Source organism: Perognathus longimembris, chromosome 19 (genome assembly GCF_023159225.1).
Source record: "Perognathus longimembris pacificus isolate PPM17 chromosome 19, ASM2315922v1, whole genome shotgun sequence".
NCBI classification, from domain to species: Eukaryota; Metazoa; Chordata; class Mammalia; order Rodentia; family Heteromyidae; genus Perognathus; species Perognathus longimembris.
The window spans coordinates 23,406,074-23,425,610 of NC_063179.1; the positions used below are offsets into that span (position 1 = coordinate 23,406,074).

A 19,537-nucleotide genomic window follows, 5' to 3' on the forward strand; every position below is an offset into this window, starting at 1 on the left:
GAAAATGCAATTGTTTTACTCCCAATGAAAATCAACTCTTCTAGTTGTCTCCTCTTCATTTATGAAACCAAACGAACATATTTTATGCACTATTTAGTTCCAAAGAAAGTATTGCACAGGAAAGAGAAGGCCCAGTCTTGTACTTAGAAAAAAAATACACACACATATATATACATATATATTCTAGAATATATATATGTATCCTAGGTACAGTCAACCTTCCATGATCAAGTTCTACTGCATTACAGACTACTTACTTAGAAGGATTAAAAAAAAATAAGGAATCTTTGATTAGTGATCTATTTGTGCAGCAGGCAAAAGAATCAACAAGCTTCCTCACATCCACCTCCTTGCCTTATGAGTTTCTGCAGCTTGGGCTGCTTGGGTCACTACCAAGCAGAAATTGTTCTCCAGGTTCCATTAGAGGAGGGGGAGAGTTAACTTTTGACGTCCCCAATCCCTGCAATGCATCTTAAATTCCTTCAAATGTGCATCATGTCTAGGATTTGTGTTAGGAAGTTTGTACTATTTCTTTTAACCTAAAGAAAAAAAAAGCACACCTCTGTGCCAGTTAATACATTAAAACTCTTACAAAGGTGCAAACTGAAGGTGGATTTTGTATATTCACTTGCAGTCTCTTTGTGAAACTGAAGAATTAAAAATGTAATGCCATTGGAGGAGGGGGACAGAAATATCAGCTTGTTTGGGTTTTGTATTGTCAGATATATTTTTAGATAATAAAATTGAAAGCATTTGGGGGAAAATAAAAAGCCTAGAGTCCTAGATCAGAAAGTTGGGTGGGAACTTAGAGGTCACCTTATCTGTCTTACCAGACTCCATTTAAGCAGTTCAAACTGCTCAAGTGTTTTGAGGTGGAGTTTTTTTTTTGGGGGGGGGGGGCGGTTGTTGGTCGAGGGGATTGAACTCAGGGCCTTGGTACTGTCCCTGAGCATTTTTCTTTAAGGATAACATTCTACCACTTTGAGCCACATTGCCACTTCTGGTTTTCTGGTGGTTAATTGAAGATAAGTGTCTCAAGGACTCCTGAGTAGCTTGGATTACAGGTGTAAGCTACCAGAGCCAACCTTTTTTTTCCCTTCCTTCCTTCCTTCCTTCCTTTCTTGCTTGCTTGCTTGTTTTCTTCCTTCCTTCCTTCCTTCCTTCCTGCCTTCCTTCCTTCCTTTCTTTCTTTCTTTCATAAAAGCCTGTGTCCGTTTTATTTCTAAAACAATAAATAATAAGCTTCTTTTATGTCAGCTTTTTTCATCAGTTTTGATGTTTTCATCGATATTTCTTCTACCCTCTTTCATTTTGCCATCCATCCATCTCCAAATCTGCCCATTGTACCTTCAAATTTTTGTTACCTTCCAGACACTCAAAAATTTTATTTTTCAAAAACATAAAAAGTCACGGTCCCTACCTTGGAGAACAAAAAGGTCTACAGTGACAGTTTTCTAATATTTCTCCTCCCCAAGCAACGTAAATAACATTCACATAACTCAGCATTCTCTCAAGATGGAGGCAAAGATAGACCTTGGTTTACACATAGTTCTGCTCTATCACAACTCTGTGCCTTACTACTAAGGAAAAGTGTATTATAAGTGGGAAAGAGTGATAAGTGAATCCACTCTAAGAGTAGATGAAACAGAATTGTATGCAAGGTTGAATACTTCCACTTATATTAATACTAATGAATGAGTGCTGCTGAGGACATACCCAGATGAGCCAACACTGTGGTGTATTATGTCCAGTGTCATGGAGGATCTGGGTCGTGGATAGCTGCTTCCTTTCCAGTCCTTTATGGCTTCTAAGGGAGTTGAGCCTTCTCTGGGTCTTTTCAGATATGTCACTGGACTCAAGATCAATGTTATATGTCCTCAATATCCATCTCTAAATGTGAGGGCCAGAACTGAGAAAAAAAAAGTGTGTACTGCCTACATGTCTAATTATTCAGCCTAATCCCTTAGCTTCACTGCAGTTACATTGTGGCTAATATTTGATATTGATTTTAGAAAAAAAAAAGTGTGTTAGACAGTTTGCTAAGCCCTGAGCATTTATAAAACGAACACAGTAGCAGTGACTAGTAGCAAAGCAATCTGATAGATGCTATAATATAAATATACATAATGTATTTATATATAGACTGTCTCATGAAAAGAAGATATATAACTATTATCTATAGAGGTTTGCCAAGACTTGAACATTAATAATTTAAAGGAGGGAATATTAAGAGATGATGTTTCTCCTCAAAGAAAATTAGCTGGGGGGGTGGTGGTGAGAGAACTTGAGGAGGGAATTCTAGGCTGTGGGAAAGAACAAGCAAAATTGGAGGGAAGTAAACCTTCATCTATTTAGGAAGAACTATGGGTTACAGAGAATGATGGAATTATCCTTGTAGCACACTGTTCATTTCACCCTTCTCCATTTTGGGGTGGGTGGCTGGTTAGTCCTGGTTGGGCTCTGTACTGTTATTAAGAAGATGGCAACTTGTACAGCCTTTACTTGATTGCAAAACAAATAGAAATCTCTTTGCAGCCCTATCTTGTCAGTTAAGAGAAATAATATTATGCTCGGAGCATATGCTGATAATTAAATTGATCCTTTGAGTTAAGATGACCAGAGAGAATAACCAGTCATTTAACTGTCCAGTTTTGAGTTGTTAATAGAATTACTCAATTACACTCTGGTAATACAAAGAACTGAAAAACATGTGGATGCCTTAGCTAATTATTTGACTCCCCAGACTTGAAATTTGGTGTTCTTCAAAGCAATATTATCTGCAAACTTGTTCAACCTTTAAGTGAAAAGGTAGAGTAAGTGGATTGCTGGAATAATCTCCCAGGAAGCAAAGACTACCTTCTTAGCAGTGAACAGGCATGTGAGCACATGGGTTTTGATGTTCTTGACAGTGTTGTGGGTTTTTTGTTTTTTGGTTTTTTTTTTTGCCAGTCCTGGGGCTTGAACTCAGGGCCTGAGCACTGTCCCTGGCTTCTTTTTGCTCAAAGCTAGCACTCTGCCAACTTGAGCCACAGCGCCACTTCTGGCCTTTTCTATATATGCGGTGCTGAGGAATCAAACCTAGGGCTTCCTGTATACGTGGAAAGTACTCTTGCCACTAGGCCATATTCCCAGCCCTGTTGTGGTATTTTTGTCAGCTACTTTTTAGAATGACCCTCTGTTGAACATTCTATATGTGTTTTTTTTTTCTTATGGCAAGGCTGGTGTGGGTTTAAGAGAGAAAATGTTCTATTTTCATCACTACTTTTTCTCACCATCTACTTTTCAGCATATCATGACACACCTTGGTTGCCTGACTGAGGTGATGTTTGTCAGGTAGTTCCACTGTAGATTACTCTATTTTCCTGTTTACAGTCATTGTAAGGATTTCAACAATTATAATTCATACATAAAGAATCCACAAATATACACTCTTTTCTTCAGAGTTTCTAAGCTGTGTACCTACTCAACACTAGGGAGCAGTGGCACCAGTGGTTCATATCTATAATCCCAGCTACTCAAGAGACAGCGATCTAAGAGTCACAATCTGAAGCCTGCTGGGGCAGTAAAGTCATGAGACACTGCCAATTAACCACCAAAAAGCTAGAAGAGGTTCATATGCAGAACACCAAACTTGAGTGAAAACATAAAAGAAGAACTGCCAGGTCCTGACCTCAAACCCAGTACAGGTATGCATGCACGCACATGCACGTGCATGCACGCGCGCACACACACACAGGCCTGGACTACATAGCGGCCCTCTATACAGGTGAAGATCTATATAAATCATTTAGATTATTTATTAGAGACTTTGTCTCGTGTCTCCTTTGTATTTATTCTAGCAGTCACTTTATAGCAGTGTGTGTGGAGTCAAAGATATTTTATACTAAAACTATTCCAGCTTTGGTTACTGGATGGGTGCCCTTTCCATGGTTTCTATATCTCTTGACATCCTCTATACACAATATAGATAGCTTTTGTTGTTTACTTTCTGCCTCTTCAAGATGTATATTTCCTGCCCTAGTATTAGAATTAGTAATTTCTCCAAGAAGTCTCTATTACTTTTAGTGTAGATTGGTATTAGAAACCAAGATAAGGTTAGATGCCAGTGGCTCATGTCTGTAATCCTAGCTACTTGGGAGGAGAGATCTGAGGATTGTGATTCAAAGCCAGCCTTGGTAGGAAAGTTCATGAGACTCTTATCTCCAATAAAACACCAAAAAACTCGAAGTGGCACTGTGGCTCAAAGTGGTAGAGCACCAGCCTTGAGCAAAAAAGCTCAAGGGCAACACCCAATTCCTGAGTTTGAATCCCATGACCAACAAAAAGAAAGATTAGATGTTAAATTATTTGGGGTAGTATCATTTCTAGACCCTTTTTTTTCCGCTGAAAGAGCAAATATAGTGTACATTAACTCATAAACCTACACATAATTTAAAATCATTCTATCCAGGGAATCATTCTGTCAGACCATTAAAGTTGCTATTAAGAAAACACTATAAGGGCTGGGAATATGGCCTAGTGGCAAGAGTGCTTGCCTCATACACATGAAGCCCTAGGTTTGATTCCTCAGCACCACATATACAGAAAACGGCCAGAAATGGCACTGTGGCTCAAGTGGCAGAGTGCTAGCCTTGAGCAAAAAGAAGCCAGGGACAGTGCTCAGGCCCTGAGTTCAAGACCCAGGACTGGCAAAAAAAAAGTAATTAAAAAAACACCATAAATGGGGTGGGATATAAACAACAAAATTCTATAGTTCACAGTTCTGGAGACTAGGAAGTCCAAGATCAAAGCATCCGGCAATATTCAGTGTCTAAGGAGGGATTGTTTCCTGGAGTGTGGTTGATAACTACTTGCTTGAACTCAAGGGTCTGGGTACTTTTTCACTCAAGTCTGGCACTCTACCACTTGATCCACAGCTCTACTTCTGGCTGGTTTCGTGGTTTGTGGAAATGAGAGTCTCATGGTCTTTCCTGCATGGCCTGGATTTGAACTTCGATCCTCAGTTCTCAGCCTCCTCAGTAGCTAGAATCTCAGGCATGAGGTCCCCAGCTAATGCTTTTTTTGTTGTTGTTTGTTTTTTAGAGTTCACTTCCTTTTTGCCCTTCCATCTTGTACCACCTGAGGCCATGGTGAAAAGATCTCCACCATGACACCTCCATGATTTTGGATTTGCCAGCTTCCAGAACTACCAAGAGAAGAAATATACGTTCTATGTAAATTACTCAGACGCAAGTATTCTCAAGTATTCTATTATATATAGAAGCCAAAAATATACTAAAAATAACAGAGGGACAGAAACATCCCAAACATAGCAAATTCTAAACTCTTAGGGAAATGATTCTTGTCAAACTTCAGAAGTCCTTGCATTCCTAGAGGGCCAGCTTCCTACCATGGATGTGGCTTCTCCAGCATCAGGCTTCTGCTGTGCACTGATAAGGAACAAGAATTGACCAGAAGTGTTCGGCACAACACCCATGGGCGTTCACAGAAGAATGCTATTGACAAATACCTCCCCAAGAATGACACCCCTCTCCTCCCCTCCCCTCCCCTCCCCTCCCCTCCTCCCTTCTCTCTGCCTCTCCTTTTTTTTTTTTTTTTGGTAGTAGCTAGAAGAGCACTCTGCCACGTGAGCATCATCCCTTTGAAGATCATACATTTTTTTCAAAAATTTAAAAACTGATCTAGTTGGAGGTGTGGCTCAAGTAGTAGAGTGCCTGCCTTGACTTTATTTCCTTGTATAACCACAACAAAATGAAGTGAAGGAGAGAGGCAGGGAGAGAGAAAGATAGGAAGGAAGGAAGGAAGGAAGGAAGGAAGGAAGGAAGGAAGGAACGAAGGAAGGAAGGAAGGAAGGAAAGAAAGGGAAGAGTGAGCCTTCACCTGTGGAATACATTTAATGTAGATGTTAATGGTTTGGATATGAAGTGTTCTACAATAAAAGATTGATGTATTGAACAGTTGGTTCCTGGCACTATTTGGGGTAGATTCTGGACTATTAGGAGTTGGGGCCTAAGTGGAGGAAGTAGGTCACTGAAGGCATGTTCCCCAGTGCTAAGTCTCTCCATTTCCCGCTCTCAGTTTCCTATCCAGTGTGTGAGTAAACTCCACCACATGTTCCTGTCATCATGATATTCTTTTTTTCTCTCTTTCTTTCTTTTCCTTTCTTTCTTTCCTTTATGTAACCTGACATCATCATTGTTAGCTTCCCGATTATCATCTAGAAAGAAAACATTCTCAAATAGCATCATTGAAAACAGAAAAAACAGTTCTGACAAAGCACAGACACTATCATAAAGCAGTACAAAGTATTCACAGGTGTTGTTCTTTCTTACCATGAGTCTAAAAACTATGAAACCAGGGATTGTGGACAGAAACTTCTGGAACTGTGAATTAAAATAAACCTTTCCCTCAAGCTGTTTATGTTAGATATTTCCTCTTGAGAATGCAAAAAGTATTTTCTCTCATTGAATACTGTGCCTAACTTTGCTATTATCTTAGATGAATTATTATTTCAAATGAGTTAACCTAATGCTAAAATATTTTTGTGAGTGGCATCCTAGATTTGTGTATTTTATGAACTGTGTAGTTTATCATGGTTCTACTTCCAGGCTGCAGATGAGTATGGATCCTATTTAATGAAAGCATATTTTGCACAAAAGTCATATTTCGTGTACAAAAGTACCTTTAATAGTCCTGGGGCTGGGAATATGGCCTAGTAGCAAGAGTGCTTGCCTTGTATACATGAAGCCCTGGGTTCCATTCCTCAGCACCACATGTATAGAAAATGGCCAGAAGTGGAGCTGTGGTTCAAGGTCAGAGTGCTAGTCTTGAGCAAAAAGAAGCCAGGGACAGTGCTCAGGCCTTGAGTCCAAGCCGCAGGACTGGCCAAGAAAAAAAAAGTACCTTTAATAATTAAAGGGTTGCATTGCAACACTCTCTGTTGCCAGATTCTTATTATCAGAGAAAGAAAATAGATACCTTGAACAAACAAGCTTTGCATGTGGCAGTGTTCTCTCCAAATAGATTTATATTTTACCAATGCAAGTGTCTGGCAATTCTAAAAGCACTATGTCACACTGTGCTGTCTCACAGTGGTGTGTTCCCAGAGGGCCCTCTCTCTAGAGCCATCTCTAATAGCACAGTACTTCTGAGGCTCCCTGTTTCCTCTCTCTCCCCCCTTGGGGAGCTGCATCTCCACTGAGGGATGCTGCTCTGACTATGCCTTCTCTACTCACAGGTAGCAGCAGAACATGTACTGCTTTGCCTTTCACTTGTTCACTGAATGCCATTTCCTATCAGGCTTCTTCCTTCCCTACCTCTGCTCTCTGCCCTAACTTGTAGAAACGGAACCTTTCTCCTATACCATTTTCCTTTCTAGTGGCTTTTAACAAACAACAAAAAACTAGCCGAGGGGGGGGGGGCATGGCTCAAATGGTAGAACACCTGCCTAGCAAGTGTGAACCATGTCTTGAGCTCAAATCTCAAATAAGAACTTTCCCCTAAATAACAATTTTATTCACCTAATGACATTCTAGAATTGAAATATTTTATTCTTTTTTTTTTTTTTTGGCCAGTCCTGGGCCTTGGACTCAGGGCCTGAGAACTGTCCCTGGCTTCTTCCCGCTCAAGGCTAGCACTCTGCCACTTGAGCCACAGCGCCGCTTCTGGCCGTTTTCTGTATATGTGGTGCTGGGGAATCGAACCTAGGGCCTCGTGTATATGAGGCAGGCACTCTTGCCACTAGGCTATATCCCCAGCCCAAATATTTTACTCTTAATAAAACAACTACATTTTATATTTGCATTGCTTGCAGACCTGTGTAAGTGTAACATCCTTTTAAAATTAAAAAAATGCTATTATTTTTAAGTATTTGTACACAAGAGTTGCCATTAAGCAAAGAACTTTATGAATACAATGCATCTTGATAAGTGTCACCCCTTTCAACATTCTCACTAACCTCTCCCCCACTACCTTTCCCCTCAGTATTCTTTATTTTGTAGGCTATACATGGAAGCATTCTCCCTCTCTTCTCCTCATCCAGTCTGGAGTTGTTAGGTTCCATCACAACAGGAGTCTTTCTGCTTCAGGGCACTGAAAAAATAGTTACGTGTACACATACATGCAAATGAAATATATCTAAGGGCTTTGACACAGCTTTTAGAATCCTCAACCAGATCCAGATTAAGGTTAAGATCTGGTTAGATCCAGTGTAGAATTCCAGGGTAGAGGCCAATGAAGAAATGTCCATGAGGAAATTTTACGTGAGCAGTCCAACTTCACTAAAGGAAGTTGGAACCAAGGGAGGCATCCAGAGAGCTTTGTAATGTGTTTTCTGCAACTGTTTTGGTGAGGATCCAGGAGAGTCACTGCCATGAGATCTCCCTATACTTGTGAGTTTGTTCTGGCCAAAAATGTAGGCCACATGGGAGAACCAGCAGGGAATAATTTCAGTCCTGCCAATATGGCCCCAGAAGTAAAGAGAAACTCAGGATATAGAATCTAGGCATTATGGGGCTCGGAAGGACTTATAAAGACTATTTTATGGTGGCACTGGGACATGAGCTCACTCAGGGCCTCAGGCTCACACTTAGCCTTTTCACTCAAGGTGTTACAGTATCACTTGAGCCAAACCTCCACTTCCTAAAAGACTATTTTGGATTGAGATGGATCCACAAAACTTGGGGGGAAGTTCAGGTGATCTAACCCATCAGGGGACCTCAATATCTTAGAAGTACCAGGAGAGGAAAAGATTAAACAGTTTAATCTTTTGAGTCCAGCAATCATGAAGTCACCTTGCTAAGGAAGAACTACTCCATCTTCTTATTCTTTACTACCTCATTATTCTTTTTTTCTTTTTGATTGGTCACTGTCCCTGAGTTCTTCTGCTCAAGGCTAGTGCTCTAGCACGTGAGCCATAGCACCACTTTCAGTGTTTCTGACGATTAATTGGAGATAAGAGTCTCATGGACTTTCCTGCTTGGGCTGGCTTTGAACTGTGATCCTCAGATCTCTGCCTCCTGAGTAGCTAGGATTAAAGCTGTGAGGCACCAGCGCCCAACTCGCGTTATTTTTATTTTTTATTTTTTTTGCCAGTCGTAGGCCTTGGACTCAGGGCCTGAGCACTGTCCTTGGCTTCTTTTTGCTCAAGGCTAGCACTCTGCCATTTGAGCTACAGCACCACTTCTGGCCATTTCCTATATATGTGGTGCTGGGGAATTGAACCCAGGGCTTCATGTATACGAGGCAAGCACTCTTGCCACTAGGCCATATTCCCAGCCCCAACTCTCCTTATTCTTTGGAGCCCCAAAGTACGTAAACTGGGAGAAAGCTGCAATCAGGATCATGCCCCTCTCACTGCCAGCAGGTAGCTCAAAGCAGGCTCCAAGGAAAGAAATGAGTTAGTCAACTTCAAGTCATGGCTATTTCAAAGGACTGACATTTTACTTATTGAAATAAAACTTGTTTTCAACTTGTCATGACAGATTCTCTCTCTTATTAGGAGACATTAATTGTACAAAGGATGTCATTGTGTTATTTCATGCATGCAGATGGGTCCTCAGACCTGAACTCAGGGCCTGGGCAATGTCTTGAGCTTTTGAGCATAAAGCTAGTGCTCTACCACTGAAGCCACAGCTCCATTTCCAGCTTATGGGCAGTTAATTTGGAATTAAGAGGCTCATGGAGTTTCCTTCCCAGGGCTGGCTTTGAATAGCAGTCCTTAGATCTCAGCTTCCTTAGTAGCTAGGATTACAGGCATGAGCCACTAATGCCCATCTTCCAATGTACCTTTAAAAATATTTTATTATTATTAGTGTTATACAGAGGGGTTACCATTTTGTAACTTAGGTGCCTTTTAAAAAATTCTTTATGTGGGCAGGGATGGGAAGAAGAAACTGGGGGAAAGTAAAGGAAGGGGCATCATTGTCCAAAAGCCAATGTGCTCATTACCTGACTCAGGAAACAGACACCCTGCCTGTATAACACCTTCATAACAATAAAATTATATTCTAAAAAATCTTAGAGAAGTGGAGCTATGGCTCAAGTGATAAGAGCATTAGCCTTGAACACAAAAACTCAGGGACAGTGCCCAGAACCTGAGTTCAAGCCCCAGAACTCACTAAAACAAACAAACAAAAAAATCTTGGGTCTGTAATCCTAGCTACTCAGGGGGCTGAGATCTGAGGACAGATGTTCAAAGGCAGGAAAGGCAGAAAAAGCCTGTGGCTCAACGTGGTGTGGTTCAAAGTGGTGGATTGCTAGACTTGAGTAAAAGAGAACAGGGACAGTATCCAGGCCCTGAGTTCAAACCCCATCACACACACACTATATATATATACACACACACACACTCATATATATGTATATATGCATATAGTACCCTTTTTTTAATTCCTTTTTTTTTTTTGGCCAGTCCTGGGGCTTGAACTCGGGGCCTGAGCACTATCCCTGGCTTCTTTTTGCTCAAGGCTAGCACTCTACCACTTGAGCCACAGCGCCACTTCTGGCCGTTTTCTACATATGTGGTGCTGGGGAATTGAACCCAGGGGCTTCATGCACGTATAGGAGGCAAGCACTCTTGCCACTAGGCTATATTCCCAGCCCTTTTAGTTACTGTATAAAGAAATTTTGTTCATTGATTTCATTCTTGGTTCCTGGGATGCAAGAGTGCAGAGTGTGGTGTTGCTCTCACCATTTTTTTTTCTCACCCATAAGTTTTAATATGGCCTGGTTAACATGGTTCATAGGTGCATTCCACATATTGTGATATATATATATATATATTTATATATTTACTCTTTCTCTTCATCTGTGATGGATAGCAACCCAAATTTTAAAAGCCTCTCTAAATTATCTTTCCTTTTGGGGATTAGTTTGGATTCTGAAGTTCGTCTATGAACTGAATCATTTACTTTCCTCACCATTATTTAAATACCAACCAAATCTTACCATTCATTATGTCATCCATGGCCCATTCTAAATTTTTAAGATCAGCTCCCCTAAAGAAGTGTATGATCGTTACTTCTAAATGTAGATTTCTAGTCCTAGATGTCCACCCAATATATATGGAATGTGTTAATTATCTCATCTTTGCTATGACCTAATACCTAACAGGAGCAAAGTAAAGAAGAAGGAAAACCAAACAACACACACACACACACACACACACATAGAGCTCATGGTCCATGGTTTGGTTGGCTCTATGTGCTAAGGCAGAAAAAAAATCTTGAAGTTTGCAAGCTGAATGCTGTCATAGCAACATGTGCGTTCAATACATCCTGGCATTGTTTTAATTGCTGACCAGTCTCAATTGCTAAGTCCCTAAAGATAGATACTGCACTTTTCAACTAGGTTTTTTATGCCCCGATCTTAGCAGGAGCTCAATAAAGGTAACCAAATGACCATAGCTGACACTGTATTCCAACTAATTGCAGTGCAGTGATCACTGTTACTATGTGACATGTCAACCTTCCTATCAGAAAAGGTATCCTGCTGTATTTGAAGGTTGGGACCATATTAAGCGACTTTCAATCAAGTGTGTGAGTTGGAAAGGCATTTCAAGGCAAAACAGATAATACATGCCTAAGTCCCAGCTAGTCAGGAGACTGAGACAGACTTTGAGGTCGCCTTCTCAAGCTTGTCTGCTATTTTAAATATGATAATTAAAAGTAGAAAGGTGGGCTGGGGATATAGCCTAGTGGCAAGAGTGCCTGCCTCGGATACTCGAGGCCCTAGGTTCGATTCCCCAGCACCACATATACAGAAAACGGCCAGAAGCGGTGCTGTGGCTCAAGTGGCGGAGTGCTAGCCTTGAGCGGGAAGAAGCCAGGGACAGTGCTCAGGCCCTGAGTCCAAGGCCCAGGACTGGCCAAAAAAAAAAAAAAAAAAAAAAAAGTAGAAAGGTAATGGGGGTATAGCTGGGTGGCAGTGCAGCATGCTTAACATGTACTAAGGCCAAGTTCAAATTCCAGCACCAAAAGCTGAACATTTAAAATATTATGGATACCTGAACAATAACTTCACGGACCAAGTGCTCCTAAAGACAAACACAGAGACACTAGATTACAGTGAATCAAGATGTTTAAAAGTTGTCATATTGCCCAAACATAAAACAATGTAGAACACGCAAGATTCTGGATATGAGATCCACAGCTTGAGTACTACCACCTAAAACTGGGAAAGTTATCTAAAAAATTGATGAGCAACATTCTCATTCTATCTTCTAGGAATTTAATACTGATTTAATGTTTGATTCTGCCACAGGAAGGTTGGGTGGGGGATACATAAACCATATATTTTACACATGATAAACGACATGTGAGACAGGGAAAGATTGCAATTAAATATTAAGTACTATGTTCTTAGGGTCACAACTCAGGTACTCCTCCATGGCAGCCATCTTTTATGTGCCTTAATGCCCAGGAAATGTGAACTCATAACTACCTAGCAGGGATTTGTACATAAGAGCCAAGTTCAAATCTATTACTCAAGTTTTCCCTCCAAGACTGCAGCCAATGTTAAAGTATGATTTATAGACCTATTGCTCACAAGTTCTTTTATTAGCTCATGTTGCCAAGTGAACCCAGGCAGATAGCAATAACGCCTTCTTAAGTAGTGATACCTTAAGGAAAGCATGGTCTCATACTGGGATAAAGCCCTATATTCTCATCAATAGAGATTTCTGCAAGTTAACGTTAAGAAGCTGTAACTTAGAGGCTGGGATGTAGCTCAGTGGAAAAGCACTTCCCTAGCAAGTGCAACGTCCTGGGTTCCATCTCCAGTACCAAAAAAAACCCAAGACAAAACACAGGCTGTAACTTAGGGGCTGGGAATATGACCTAGTGGCAAGAGTGCTTGCCTCATACACATGAAGCCCTAGGTTTGATTCCTCAGCACCACATATGTAGAAAAAGCCAGAAGTGGCCCTGTGGCTCAAGTTTGCAGAGTGCTAGCCTTGAGCAAAAAGAAGCCAGGGACAGTGCTCAGGCCCTGAGCTCAAGCCCCAGGGCAAAAAACAAACAAAAAAAACCCCACACCACTATCAAGAACATCAAACCCCATGTGATCAGATGCCTGTTTTAAAAAAGCATATAGGTCCTAGGGATTACATTTGGAATTCCCTTACTAACCGTTTGATCACAAAGACTTTGTAGTCCCACTTACATGCTGGCCAAGTTGCTTTAAGTTTTACTTAGTCACTTCCTACACAGCATGTAATTCTAGGGGCAAATCACATTACTCATACTAACTAGGATAAAATTACCTTTTTATAGTTAATTCACCCAACCTATGCCCTTCAGTCTGTCACTTTAGACCTTATGTATGATCGACAGTCAGCTCCAAGCTCACTGTACCATTCACCAAACCAAAGTAATTCACTTGTACAGACTGTTAAATTCCTTAGGTAAGCAGGAGGCTGAGATCTGAGGATCATGGTTCAAAGCCAGCCCAGGCAGGAGTCTGTGACTCTTATGCTAGTCTTGAGCACAAAAACACAGGGACAGCACCCCGCTGAATTCAAGACCATGGACCCACCAAACAAACCATAGGACACAGATGGTGTTTTTTTTTTTAAACCAAAACATTTATTGCATGGCTAATCTTTGAAAATCTCAAGACGAACTGGATGCTGCAACAGCTGCTCTCTTGGGTTTAGGTGTTGTTCCTTCACGGAATCCATGCCTGTGTCATGTTAAGATTTTAAAAAAGTTACTTTAGCAGTACCAATACATGCCTTTTAATTTCTATTTGACAATTTTTCACGAGCTTATCTCAGTCAGATGCTGAAATCAATAGCGAATTCATATGTTCAGACATTTTTTTGGGACATCACTGATAAGCATACCATTTTTAAGTTAGAGCCTAATAATTTCACTTTATTGGCCATTGAGACTTAACTTTCCTGTTTATCATGAGCTCCTTATGCTATGAAGAAAGCTGCCAAATGCCCAACTATTCATTTTAACTAAATACTCAAGCCATCTAAGAGAGAAATTTTACAGTGGTGTTCTAAAAGAAGCATAGGAAAGATGTATCCATCAACACCCTTATAACAAATGACTTTCCATCTTAAAATGCAATTTGAGAACTGCTGAAATAAGAGTATTCTAACTAAAACAGGTGAGATAAGCCTGTATCACTTTTTATCTAAGAGACCCTTGATTAAACTTTCTTAGAAGGCATTGTTAAAGATTCTTGGCTGGTGGCAAGCACCTATACTCCTAGCTACTCAGGTGGTTGAGATTTGAGGATCACAGTTCAAAGACAGGCAAGCAATAAAGTCCCTGAAATGCTTATCTCCAATGAACTACTCAAAAAACACTGGAAGTGGTGCCTGGTGCCACAGCCGAAGTGGTAGAGCCTTCAACTCAAAGAGGCTCAGGGACAGTGCCCAAGCCCCAAGGCTGCCATTAAAAAGGTAGGCTCTCAGGTAAATCTTTACCTGAACAAAACTCTGAAGCTATTTTTCTGTATACAAATCCAAGTACCAACCAGGAACTCTTCTGTTTTGAAAGGAAGCAGATTTCTGGGCTCCAGGGAACATATGTATAAAGGAGACTTGACAAATAATGTCGGTATAAATCCTAATGACATATTAAGTTTCCCTAACAAATACAAACATTCTGAGGAGCCGCTTCCAAACAATAATGTAGATATTTAAGCTGGCCCTCACATTTACTACTTACCAAGTGAATGTGAGGATCTTATCCAAGCCCTTAGAACCAGTTATACTGAAGCACAAAAATCATACCTGAACCTGCGGTAGACAATTTTTAGGTGCCTCATCCGACCAGTTCCGGTAGTATTTCGTCTCTTAGCCTTGGCACTCCAGTTATCTGAAACACAAGATTCCAAATAATTCCTCTGCCCCACCCCCCCCACACACCTTGTTACATCCACTTTCTTGAAAGTACCCTTTAGGAAGCTGTGTGCATACGAATGCACAAAAAATTCTCATTTCTCCCCCAATAAAAGTTCAAACCAATCGCCTTATTTGGATGCAATGCAAGCATAAACTAGGCATTACTTACACTTTCTCTTGCGTTTTGCAGGGTAGCCACATTTGCCACACGTCGACTTCTGAAGGTGGTAGGCCTTAGAACCGCAGCGGCGGCACAACGTGTGAGTCTTATTGCGACGCTTTCCAAAGGATGACGTTCCCTTCGTCTGAAGACAAACAGAAATCACTACTAGTAACTGACATTAGCGAAAGCTCCTCTTCGCAAGTCATACTGTTCTGAAACCGACGGGTTTGTGTGTGTGTGTGTGTGTGTGTGTGTTGGTCTTGGGACTTGAACTCAGGGCCTGGATGTAGACTCTGAGCTTTGTAGACCCCACCGCTTGAGCCGTGACTCCGCTTCCCGCTGTTTGGTGCTTAGCTGCAGGTAACAGTGTCTTAAGGCCTTTCCTGCCCCGGCTGGCTTCCAACAGCGACTCTCAGACCCCAGCCTCCTTAGCAGTTAGTATTACAGGCGTGAGCCACCGGCGCCGGCTCTCAAAACCGACCTAAGGCTGAAGACCAAAAACTGTGCCTATCTCAAAGTTCCGAGGGTGATGCCAAGCACCACCATGCGTTGTTAGAGCGAAACGACACCAGGCCTCTTCTCCTCACAGCTCTCCGAGGGGAGAACCATAGCAAGGGTCCTAAAACGGTTCCAGCTCCTGGGTTGAGGGCTCCATCAGGAGCCATTCTCTTGGCCCCTACAAGACGCTGCACGTCCTTTCCCAGCCCATTCGTTCCCCTCATCCATAACTCTGCTAGCCACCCGCGGAGAGCGGGCTGCGAAGCCCAGGGAAAGAGGATGGAAAGGGATTAGGAAAGACCCCGGCCAAACACTCACCATCTCGCCACTGCCGCCGAGACCAAAGAGGCCGGAAGAGAAAGCACTTCCGCTATATCCCGCGCAGGCGCTTCCGTCCAGAGAACTACTTCCTGTGGGCGCGGTGCAACCTCTTTAAACGTCCGTCGTCCCCAGTGTGGGTGGGGCCAAGAGGTGGTGGCTGAGACTGGCCTCGCCAATCAGGTCTCAGAATCGGGCCGGGGCGGGGCTGTCAGCTAATAGGCCGAGGGGTGGGCGTGCCTCTCTGCCTCTCTGGGCTCGGCCGCTGTTCAGCGGGATCCGGGGCTGTAGGTACGGTTCAGTTATTGTTTCCGGTTATGGCAGTGTTGCGCCGTCAGGGCTGGTGGGTGTCCCACCGTGGATTCGGCGCTCCGGGCATTGGTCTAGTTACAGGTTAGGACTGGGATCCCACTCCAGGCCAGGTTCGTCCTCCCTCCGGGGCGGAGCTGCTGGCGGTCCTCGCCGTGTCGGGTTCTCGCCGCTGATGTTAGGCTCCGGGAGGCAGACGCTTGACCTGGGACTTCGTCCTGTCCTGTGGAACTTGGGGATCTGCGTCGTGTCGTTCCCCTCCTCTCCCCCGCCCCCATTCCCCCCCCCCCCCCCAGTGCTGTCAAACTCCATTCAGCAGGGCTGGGCAGGCTGAAATGGATAATTCTTAGATCTTGATTAATGCTATTGCTTTTATCTGCGTGCGGGTGTGGGGGGAAACACCCAAACTCCCAACACACACATTCAAAACCCCACACATTTAAAAGTAGGAGGAAATAGTCCCAATTATATAATCTGCTTGCTTTCTAAAGTCACAAGCTAACTTTTAGTAAAGTGATGGGTAGCAGAGGTTCAGTTTTCCCGGACTAACAATTGATTAGTGCCTGACACGTAATAGGGTCTTCTCTAGGGACAGGTTTACAAACAGGTATGGGAACATTGAGAAACGGCGGAGGAAGGAAGGAAGAGTAAACAGCGAGTGAACATTTAAATGATTGGACCAATCTGTAAATCAACTGGATTAACTGTTGTATTTTTCTACTATCTGCTTTGGCGAGTTGCTACAAACTTGGTTACTTAAAACAATATATATTTAGTTCCAAAGTAGAAAGTTTCACTTACGAAACTGAGTAAGTTGTATATATCCAGAGTACAATATCATACCTGTAATATGGAGGTCACATCTGGCCAGTGCCATCACTGGCTGTTGAGGGGTGTCAGATTGACTCCATCTAAGTTAAAGAGAGTAGAGGCTGCCTCCATCTTCACTAAGCTCTCCCCTGCCCCTGAGCCTCAAGGTTGGGAGTGTGCCCTGTCTGCTCAGAACCCAGGGAAGTTCCCCTACTCTATGATGAGATCGTGTAAACTGCTTGACCACCTGAGGCGTGGAAGGTTCAAGGAACGTTCAAGGTTAAACCTGTGCCCTCCCATGAGTAGGTGTATCCACTGCATCAGGTGAACCCCACCAAATCCATGCGCCAATTCTTTTTTTTTTTTTTTGGCCAGTCCTGGGCCTTGGACTCAGGGCCTGAGCACTGTCCCTGGCTTCTTCCCGCTCAAGGCTAGCACTCTGCCACTTGAGCCACAGCGCCGCTTCTGGCCGTTTTCTGTATATGTGGTGCTGGGGAATCGAACCTAGGGCCTCGTGTATCCGAGGCAGGCACTCTTGCCACTAGGCTATATCCCCAGCCCCCATGCGCCAATTCTAACTATAATGATAGGTTGGTTCAAACAGATACTGTGAGACAGACTTTAACTCCATTGGCCACCTGTGTGTGACCTAGCATCTCTGTAACTGTTGTAACCCCATTGGCCACCTGCGTGTGTCAGGTTTGACTATGTGATGTTTGCCTTTATAACCAGGCCTGAAAGGCCACACAGGTTCGCTTTTTACTTCCCCAATAAATCTATCCTTTTATCATCTTTTTGCTGGAGACTGAGTGGTGGACTCCTGAAGGAACCAGAAATCCCCTCCTTTGGGGTTTTGGGGGCGTGACTCCATTACAATACCTGTAGTCAACAGAATTGTATTGCACACTTAAAATCTGTTGAGAGTGAGTGGATCTGATGGTAAGTATTCTGTGTGTGTGTGTGAATGTGAGTGACTTCAAGCTCTGGCCTCAAGCTGTGGATCTCACAGCTAACACTTGAGGCACACCTCTGGTCAGCTCTTTCGCTGAGTAATTGATGATAGAGTCACACAGACTTATTTTGCTCTAACTAGCTTCTAACCACGTTCCTCAGATCTCAGCCTCCTCAAATGGTTAGCATTTTTACCACAATTTAAAAACATTTGTACACAGGGTAAAAAAAGACAAACAACTACAAAAGCAATACTTGCAAAACTGTTTGGTGTAAATGAACTGAACAGCTTAAGGGGGGAAAGGGAAAAGGGGAGGGGGGAGGAGGGGATGAGGGATGAGGTAACAAACAGTACAAGAAATGTATCCAATGCCTAACATATGAAACTGTAACCTCTCTGTACATCAGGTTGATAATAAATTTTTTTAATTTGTTTATTAATTGAACACAAATTTTTTGACAAGGTGTTGTGCAAAAAGGGTACAGTTACATAGTAGGGCAGTGTATACATTTCTTGTGATATCTTAGGTCCTGTTTTTCTATCTCTTCTCTAGGTCAGGTAGACATATATACAATATACAATATACAATGTATCGCGAACATATACAGTAGCCACGTGGCCACTCCCAAGAAAGTTCGCCTAGGGCTTTAAATGTAATGTCGATATTAGACAATATGTCGACAGTAGTCTTATATGAACGTACATACCTAGCTTTTGAGCTATTGTATTCTCCTGAGAGGTCAATTTTTGACCTTTGTATGTTGAGTAATTGTTTGGTTTTAGTTACATACTGTTGGGTCGCTGCCCCAATCCTGTGGGGAATACTATTTGACAAGCAGTTTTTGGTTTCCCAGACTTGGTCTCTACTGTCTCTCCGTCTCCCTTTGTTAACAGTCATATATCAGGGAGATCATGCCCCTTTGTTTTCTGTGTTCTAGGCTTGTCTCGCTCAACATTATTTGTTCGAGTTCTGACCATTTCCCAGCGAATAACAATATTTCACCATTTCTAATCGCTATGTAGTATTCCATTGTGTATAAGTACCATATTTTTAGGATCCATTCGTCTGTGGAGGGGCATCTGGGTTGTTTCCATATTTTGGTTATTGTGAATTGTGCCGCGATAAACATGGAGGTACAAATGTCTTTTTGATATCTTGGGTTTTGCTGTTTAGGATAGATGCCTAGGAGTGGTATGGCTGGGTCATAGGGTAGGTCTATATTGAGCTTTTTGAGAAACCTCCATACTGTTCTCCAAAGTGGTTGTACTAATTTGCACTCCCACCAACAATGGAGAAGGGTTCCTCTTTCCCCGCACCCCCTCCAGCATTTGTTGTTTCCTGAGTTCAGAGTATGGGCCATTCTAACTGGGGTGAGGTGGTATCTCAGGGTTTTTATCTGCATTTCCTTTACTACCAGGGATGTTGAGCATTTCCTCATGTGTTTCTTTGCCATCTTTATATCTTCTCTTGTGAAGTCTCTCTTTAGCTCTTTTGCCCATTTCCTAATTGGTTTATTGGGCTTGGAGGGGCTTAGTTTTTTGAGTTCTCTGTAGATGACAGATATCAGGCCTTTGTCTGTTGCTGTGCTGGTAAATATCCTTTCCCATATCATTGGCTGTCTTTCTG

General features: G+C 42.4%; 1 protein-coding gene and 1 non-coding gene across 2 annotated transcripts; both read right to left on the reverse strand.

The window, feature by feature from the left end:
• Window positions 1–13,560: 13,560 nt before the first annotated feature.
• On the reverse strand, window positions 13,561–15,874 carry Rpl37 (ribosomal protein L37). Its single transcript, XM_048368124.1, has 4 exons — window positions 15,840–15,874; window positions 15,030–15,165; window positions 14,750–14,834; window positions 13,561–13,680 (listed from the first exon to the last, which is right to left on the reverse strand). Exons 1-4 carry the CDS (start codon window positions 15,840–15,842, stop codon window positions 13,611–13,613), a joined length of 294 nt encoding a protein of 97 aa, XP_048224081.1. The 5' UTR covers window positions 15,843–15,874; the 3' UTR covers window positions 13,561–13,610.
• Window positions 13,763–13,840, reverse strand: LOC125367885. The gene has a single exon (XR_007214183.1). It is a non-coding gene; the product is annotated as a small nucleolar RNA SNORD72 (small nucleolar RNA).
• Window positions 15,875–19,537: the final 3,663 nt, after the last annotated feature.

What these genes read in the sequence shown, in the direction of transcription:
- Rpl37 (XM_048368124.1), bottom strand. An exon ending in TGCAAAACGCAAGAGAAAGT is followed by an intron (nt 14,835 to 15,029) that starts GTAAGTAATGCC and finishes CTTGTGTTTCAG; the next exon opens with ATAACTGGAGTGCCAAGGCT. An exon ending in ATTGTCTACCGCAGGTTCAG is followed by an intron (nt 13,681 to 14,749) that starts GTATGATTTTTG and finishes AACATGACACAG; the next exon opens with GCATGGATTCCGTGAAGGAA.